The sequence below is a fragment of the Physeter macrocephalus genome, chromosome 11, assembly GCF_002837175.3.
Source record: "Physeter macrocephalus isolate SW-GA chromosome 11, ASM283717v5, whole genome shotgun sequence".
NCBI lineage: Eukaryota > Metazoa > Chordata > Mammalia > Artiodactyla > Physeteridae > Physeter > Physeter macrocephalus.
In genome coordinates, this window is record NC_041224.1 from 68,210,022 (window position 1) to 68,218,331 (window position 8,310).

General features: G+C 40.3%; 1 protein-coding gene across 18 annotated transcripts in view; it reads left to right on the top strand.

Annotated features, from left to right (window-relative positions):
- The window catches only part of SCAPER (S-phase cyclin A associated protein in the ER), a 491,770-nt gene that overhangs the window by 448,268 nt on the left and 35,192 nt on the right, over positions 1-8,310 (top strand). For all 18 annotated transcript variants that reach the window (XM_055088136.1, XM_028495131.2, XM_024128925.3 and 15 more), the window contains one exon: positions 5,884-6,121. In XM_055088136.1, the coding sequence (XP_054944111.1) occupies positions 5,884-6,121 (238 nt within the window). The remainder of the gene's footprint in view (positions 1-5,883; positions 6,122-8,310) is intronic.

Sequence of the window (8,310 nt, forward strand, 5' to 3'; positions counted from 1 at the left end):
CTGAGCCTGCGCGTCCGGAGCCTGTGCTCCGCAACGGGAGAGGCCACAACAGTGAGAGGCCCGCGTACCACAAAAAAAAAAAAAAAAGAAAAGAAAAAGTAGACAAATGGGACTGCATGAAAATTTTTTTGATTTTTGCATAAAAATATAATATCAACCGAGTAAAGAAACAACCCAGAGAATGGGAGATAATATTTGCAAGTCATATATCTGATAAGGGGTTAATATCCAGGAACTATGGAAAACTCCTAAAACTCAACAACAAAATAACCCAATTAAAAAATGGGCAAAGGACTTGAATTCCAAAGAAGAAATACAAATTGGTCAATAAGCACATGAAAAGATGCTCAATGTCGTTGATAGGGAAATGCAAATCAAAACTACAATGAGATATCACCTCACACCCATTAGGATGGCTACTATTAAAAAAAAAGAAAAGAAAATACCAAGGTTTGGTGAGGATATGGAGAAATTAGAACCCTTGTGCATTGTTAGTGGGAATGTAAAATGGTATAGCTGCTGTGGAAAATGTTATGGCAATTCCTCAAAAAATTAAAAATAGAATTATCATATGATTGAGAAATTCTACTTCTGGATATATATCCAAAAGAATTGAAAACAGGGTTTTGAAGACATGTTTATACACCCATGTTCATGGCAGCATTATTCGTAGTAGCTAAAACGGAAGCAACCCAAGTGTCCATCAGTGGATGATGGATAAACAAAATGTGGTATACACATATAATGGAATATTATTTAGCCTTGAGGAAGAAGAAAGTTCTGCCATATGCTACAACATGAATGAAACTTGAGGACATTATGCTAAGTGAAATAAGCCAGTCACAAAAAGATAAATACTATATGATGATTCCACATATATGACATACTTAGAGTAGTCAGAATCATGGAGACAGAAAGTAGAATAGTGGTTGCCAGGGGGAGGAAGGAATAGGGAGTTATTGTTTAATGAGTATAGAGTTAAAGTTTTACATGATGAAAGAGTTATAGAGATTGTTGGTAGTGATGGTTGTACAACATTATGAATGAATTTAATACCATTGAATTGTAAACTTAAAAATAGGTAAGATGGTAAATTTTATGTGTATTTCACCACAATAAAAAAAATTAGGAGTGGGGGGAGATAATGCCCTGCCAAAGATATCTGTATCCTAATCCTCAGAACCTATAAATGTGTTACCTAACATGGCAAAAGGAATTTTGCAGAAATGGTTAAGGATCTGGAGATGGAGAGAGTAGCCTGGATTATCCAGGTGGGCCCAATGTAATCTCAAAGGGAAGCAGGAAAGTCAGTGTTAGAGAGGGATTTGAAGGTGCTATGCTGCTGGCTTTGAAGATGAAGAAGGGACCAGGAGCCAAGGAGCAACCATACTCTAGAAGTTGTAAAAGGCAAGGAAATAAATTCTCCCCTTCAGCCTCCAGAAGGAACACAGCTCTGGTAACACCTTGATTTTAGCTTAGTGAGACATTTTGGATTTCTGACCCCCAGAACTTTAAGAGAATAAATTTGTGTTGTTTTGAATAACTAGCTTGTGATCATTTATTCCAGCAGCAAAAGGAAACTGATGCACATGCCTGCCACTATTAGACTGTAACCTTCTATAGGACAGGGATCTGGTCTTTCTTGATTTTGTAATACATCACAGGTCACTGTTGCTGGAGCACAGGTACTTTGGCTTTTTCAATAGAGAATATATGACAGATAATCATGTCCCTTTTGCTCACCACAAAGCCTGATAAATGATGATATTACTAGATGCAGGTCAGCTTTCTAAGACTCTTCCCAGTACATAAGGGCCCACAGCTGGAATAACTCTGTAAGAAATAAATCACTTCTCCTTGAACAGTGAAGTTCACATTCATCATTGGGAGGGACAATGACTTAACTCCATCCACTCCCAGCACTGTGCAGACCTTTGGGTGGAGTGTTCTGGATTCAGAGGCTAAAATGGGAGGTTCTGATAAGATGCCTCTGGGATTCCAGATCTAAAGGAGGGAACAAAGCCAAAATCCAAGAAGCTAGGAGAGCAGTCTAGAAGATACCGGCACTGAAGGGGATCAGGGTGGATGTTACCGAATCAGAAATCTGCGACCAGGGATACAAGAGCAAACAAGCCAGGAACAAATGGGGAAAGGGGGTTATAATGTCTGTGACTGTCACAGCTGCTTTTTTGGGCCAAATAGGGCCTGTTATATAAGTGGTTTAAAATACCAAAGATGGAACAGATGGCAGTTGATTCATGCCCACACAAATTATTGCTTTTTTTTTTTTTTGCCCAGCTGTACTCTCCTTTAAGGCAAAGTAGGGTTTTCAAGAGCTGTGCAGGTGTATTGATGGCCCAGTTATAGTTTTTCCTGATTGAATCTCACGATTAATGAACAGAAATGAATATACCACTAAGATCTCTAATCCTAGAGACCAAACAAAAACACTTTAAAATCCAATAAAATTGAGAAGATCTTAGAGTGTAATATACAGAATTTCAGATCTGATTTTTCATATCTTCAATGTGTTTTTTAAAAGAAAACTTTATGGGCTTCCCTGGTGGCGCAATGGTTAAGAATCCGCCTGTCAGTGCAGGGGTCATGGGTTTGAGCCCTGGTCTGGGGAGATCCCACATCCCACATGCCGCGGAGCAACTAAGCCCGTGCACCACAACTACTGAAGCCTGCGTGCCTAGAGCCCATGCTCTGCAACAAGAAGCCACCACAATGAGAAGCCCACGCACCGCAACAAAGGGTAGCCCCCGCTTGCCGCAACTAGCGAAAGCCCACACACAGCAACAAAGACCCAACGCAGCCAAAAATAAATAAATAAATTTATTTTAAAAAAGAAAAAGAAAACTTTATAACCTGTGCCTGATATGAATAAGGCCTTTTACTTTTTTATTATAAACATTTAGGCTTAAAGTGATTATAGCTGACATTTAAGACCAACAGGAGCCAGTGGCCTGTTCAAGGACAAATTATCCGTATTTCAGACTAAATCAAAAGTAAACATTTTCTAAAGTCCCTTCAGGTCTACATTAGTCCTGTGAAAGCCAAATGCATCAGACAAGCTCTCTCCCCTCCCCTCCACCCTGTATATTCTGTAGGCTAACTTTAAAATTAATTGTCTTTTCCACAAAGCAATATTAATATACATTTTGAACCATTTCCACATCTGAGTTCTTGAATGCTAATTTAATTGATTTTTCTGAATGAACATTTTTATTTCATCAGAAGAATATTGCAAAAGATCCTGAGTTATGTTATTTTATAGTTTAGTATTTTCCTAAATAGGGTGGGGTGGAGAGAAGAGAAACTATTCTGATGATCTTCACTTGCTGGGTTTTTTTAAAAATTTATTCTTTTAAAGAAGTAATAGCAGTGAATTCATGTCATTTCATAAATGCTTGCAAAGATTAACTGTTACAAAGTGTTCTAAATAATAAAGCTGTATTCCTGAATATCTGCATTTGAATATGCTAATAATCAGTTTAAAAGCAACACAGGCAGTAAAGGGGAGGTCTCCATTCTGAATCACAAAGAAGAAAAAATGTTGTCACCAGCAGTGATGTCACTCATCCCCAAGGTTCTGAAAGCCTATTAGAAATTAGCTTCAGGGAGAAATGTCTTCTGACTTGTCATTGGTTCTAAAAGGCAGTCATTGTTAAACAAACACAGACCCCTTTTTGGAATCTATATAATAAACTCAGACACATTAATCTCTACTCACGTCTTTAGTCAGGGTCTGACCCCTAACTCTCATGGCTATAATGGAAGGAAGGAAGGAAGGGCGAACTGAACTGACATTAACTAACAGTTTGTGTAAAGGTTCAGATGTGCCTATAAGCAAATAAATATAATTTCTTAACTTTTTCTTTTTACTGAGTCCCATAAGACAGAAAGTGTCTCTCCATGATGATCAGGATTACATTACGACCTCTGTGTACTTTGTTTAACAGTGTTCAGTTAACCCCGAGATTTGATTTAAGAAAAAGCATGGAGACAGAAGAAGAGGTCACCTCCTGTTTGGCCTGGATGTTTTGGTCTTTGGACAAAGCCCTGCCTTTAAAGAGTCAAAAGTTCTTGGTAGTACCCCTGCCTTGGCCACTGACAAATGTTTATGACCTAAAACATCTCACTGAATCTCTGAGGGTCTCGGTTGCCGTCATGTGTGAAGTGAGGAGAACAGTACCTTCTCTACCAACTATGAAGAACTACAAATGAGGCGGGGTGGAAGATGTGAATGTACTTAGCAGGTCCTGCCATGCAAATGAGATGATAGTATTTCATAAGACCTGCTTTCTTGAGAAGAGAACAAGTATAAGTGTCATCCCACATTCTTAGACTATCAGAAATAGTGCACATTCAGGAAATAAATGCTTACCATGGTTACGAATAAAACTATACTCTGATGAAACTAACAAATTAGAATGAATAATATAATCCCTTAAAAAAGTTATGGATTAGAAAACTAGACAAGATACTAGAAACTTGCCAGCCAGCACTTTCGAATTCATATTTACTTAGTGGCATCTCTGCAGTGCTTCTGGGCCAGTTTATGAGATAAGCATAGATCTTTAATGCCTCTCTCCCATTCTAGATTCCAGCTGAAAGGATCAATAACAACAACAACAGAAAAAGGAATGAGAGGGACCTATATTAGTGTTAAAAATAGGGAAGGGCATCATCCTGTGGCAGAAACATAAAGACACTTCTGCTCAGTTTTGTGCAGATCATACCAGGTTAAAGGGAGACACTGAGCAGGGACTTGTAACTTCCCTTCCTGAGAAAAAGCTGTGTCCCATGAAGGAAGGTGACTGACCCACTTGGAACAGCCCAGAGACCTGAGGATTTGTGCAGTGGTTAGAACAAATGGATGCAGCAGCTACAGACCTTACATTTCAGATTCAAACCTGTGGAGAAAAAGTGAGGGCTTCTTTTCAGGCATTTCAGCACAAGAATCTCCCTCCATGTTCCCCTTACCTTAGGCCTACATACCCTTGAGCCAGAGTGAATAGGAACGGGACCCCACCTGAAGCATGTTGGCTGTGGGAAAGGGAGAGAAACCTGGGTATGGTTTCTAGGGGCAAAAAGGGTGAATGACTGCTTAGCAGCCACATTTACTAAAATTGTAGGCTCTTGATCACTTGATGCTTCACGTATACCTGAGTTCCAGAGTGAAGTGGATTTAGCAAACCCTTCCTTTCCTATTGATTTGAGGAATTCATTTGCCACTGCCATTGCTTATTGCTCATCCATACTGCCTGCCACAATTGCTAAGCTAACTTCAAGGTGATTTGTACAAAGCTAATCCAGCACTAGCTTGTTCTTGGGAGTCTGGCCCCTACAACCTGTCCTGCCAATACTCCTTGATGATGGAACTGTGCCTTCAAAAGTGGTTGAAGTGTCTCCCTGTCACGGTATACCAACACACTACTGGGTTTTTGAGGCCTCGTGCTTTCCCGGTAACTGCCTCCCCTGAGAAGTTTCCCTTGTGTATCCAGAAAGGAAGCCATGGTGTTTTGAGTTCTGAGTCCCAGTAGCTCTCATGGACTCTGTCCAGTTCCACTAGGCATGGAATCTAAACAAAGTGGGGCTATCTAGGCTGCAAAGGATGGTAGCAAGCCTCAGCCTAGCTGCAGAGTACTCAGTTGCCACTGCTGCAGCAGCCTGGTCTCCCAGCCGGAGAAAAGGGCGGGCTGCAGTGCACTTGGTGGGGGGAGGGCTGCATTTACTCCTTGAGGTTTCTTGTTACCTTACTACACCACTCACATGGTTTGCTTTTAACGGTCTGCTTGTCATGTTCCATTTGACCTATAAAAATGCTAACATCCTTTAAGTAGATTTCTCTTAAAAAGTTGAATGTTTCTTTATCAGGTCACACAGCATATTTGACAATAATCGCCAGGATCCCACAGGACTGACAGCTGCTCTTCAGGCCACAGACCTGGCTGGAGTTCTGCATATGCTCTACTGTGTCCTCTTCCATGGCACAATCTCGGACCCCGGCACTTCTAGTCCCAAGGAGAGTTACACTCAGAACACAGTCCAAGTGGCCATTCAGAGTTTACGTTTCTTCAACAGCTTTGCAGCTCTTGATCTGCCTGCTTTTCAGGTACCAGGAATTGGTTAACCAACCAAGAGTTAATAATTTTGTGTAGATATGATAAGAGATTCTTCTCCTGGATTGGGGCATAAGGAATAAGCTACAATACAGGGAATAATAATACATACTATTTATTAAGCTACTGTATTCTAGGAACTGGATTAGGTGCTTTGCATATGCTTTCTTATTTATTCTCATGACTACCCTACAAAATATTATTATACCCATTTTACAGGTGGAAAAGCTGGCAGTTAAGTAATTTCCCAGGGTTACACATGGCTGAGCCAGGACTGGTACCCATGGCCCCAAGCCTATGCCACTCTGCTATTTATAAATCTTCTGTCTTGATTTCTTTAGAAAAGGCATTATCATACCATAAACATTTAAATATTAAGGAAAGTAATGGTTTCTTATATAAACACAACCAAAATTAGATAAATTGTTTTGATTGATATGACTGTCTATGAATGATTTAACTGACTTGTATCCAACGTAAAGTGCATGTGTAGTTAAATGTGCAAACCCCTGTAAATATTAAGTTTTTATAGCTAAAGAAAAATTGCTTTATGTTATAACACCAGACTGTCAGCTTAGAAACAGATTGTTTTTCATATAGGAAATTTAATTTTCAAAAACACTGAACCTTTGGAACTGAGCAAGCCCCAAGGAGTAGACTTTCTCTTTCAGTTTATTAACTGTCAAGTGATTTCATTAAAAAAGGAACAAACTTGGCAGATAATGAACCCATAATTTAGATGAATTGTTTTGCTCAAAGGGAAAAAGGTTATAGAGATACAAATGTATGAAAATTGTGGTCTTTGGCCATCGCAAGATGGAAGAAACACTTCTGTTTTGTAGCTGGTGACAAATGTGCAGTTCTTGTCTTCCTGTCATTCTCTTCACAACTGGAAATTAGTAAGTCGTATCATTGGATTCAATATCCTTCAACTCTGTGAAGTTAGTTTATCCATCATAAGAACAGAAATCTCTTCCTTAGGGTTAATGCTTTTCAGTTTTCAAAGCACTTGAACTAGCCTTAGGTGGTAGCTACACAATATGTAAAGTTCTGAGAGTTTACAGCCACACCTAGAACAAGAGGTACCTGCTCCAAAGAATGCCAGTGGTTCTTGCCTCTGGGTTGAACCTAACATTTGTATTTTATGAAGACCCAACCCCATTGTGTTCTGTCTGGAAACAGCTTAGAAATCAAGATATGCTAATTTTATGCCCTCAGAATATGGAGACCAGCAGGCTACCCATCAGCTAGGTCCAACTAGAGTGATTTCTTTTGTTACCAGGGATTATGAAAAGCAAACACCTAAAAATATTCCTGAGCTCCTGGTTTATGGGTCTTCTGACCAGGATTTATACTGCTTCAGGGTTCGCCACATCATACACAAGCATTTACATTAAGTCAGCCATTCATTCCATCAGTCACTTTGAGTGTCAGGGAGCCCCAGGTCCCTGCCCTACCCCCAGCCCTCCATGAACTCACAGCCTGTGCAGCCTTACTCAAAAGAACCACTGAACTCCAAGCAGCCCTGCTCCCTCATGACCTTTAGGCACAATGGCCAATAATGTTAGAAAAGTCAAAAATCTATTTCTGGAGCCCTTCATGCCCAACTAAGATGAAACCACGACTTCTCCTCTGCAGCTCCTTGCCGTATCGAGCCCAGAATATATTCCCTACCTGAGCCGCTCTTGCCGCAACCCCAGGAGAAACACCAAGGTGACTCGAGAGTTCGAGCCATTCTTAGAGAGAGATGCCCGCCTCCCCAGGGGAATGTCCTTTTGCGGCTGGTTCCTGACACTTTTGCTTCTTTCTTCTCTGTCCTTCCTGTTACTCCATATTTCTCTTAACTCTTTCCCGCTTTTTCTTCTTTTCCTGTTCTCTGTTCTGACTCTCCTGTCTTATTTTAGTCAATTTTGCCATCACTGCTTCTCATCCTCTCCCCAGACATTGTTCCCAGGTACCTTTTTCCCCTTAACCAGTGCATGGGCCAGGAAAGCCTTCAAGGAACTTCCTCCTGGCTGCCATCGTTTTGGTGCCCAAAGTCAAGCACATGTTTTTCTCTTATGCTTCATCAGTGTGTGCAGGGACCCAGATACCTAGAATTTCTAGCATCAGGTCCTTTAATACATCTACCAAATGATTACCTTACTGTTCCAGTTACTTTTTTTTTTTTTTTTTTTTTGCG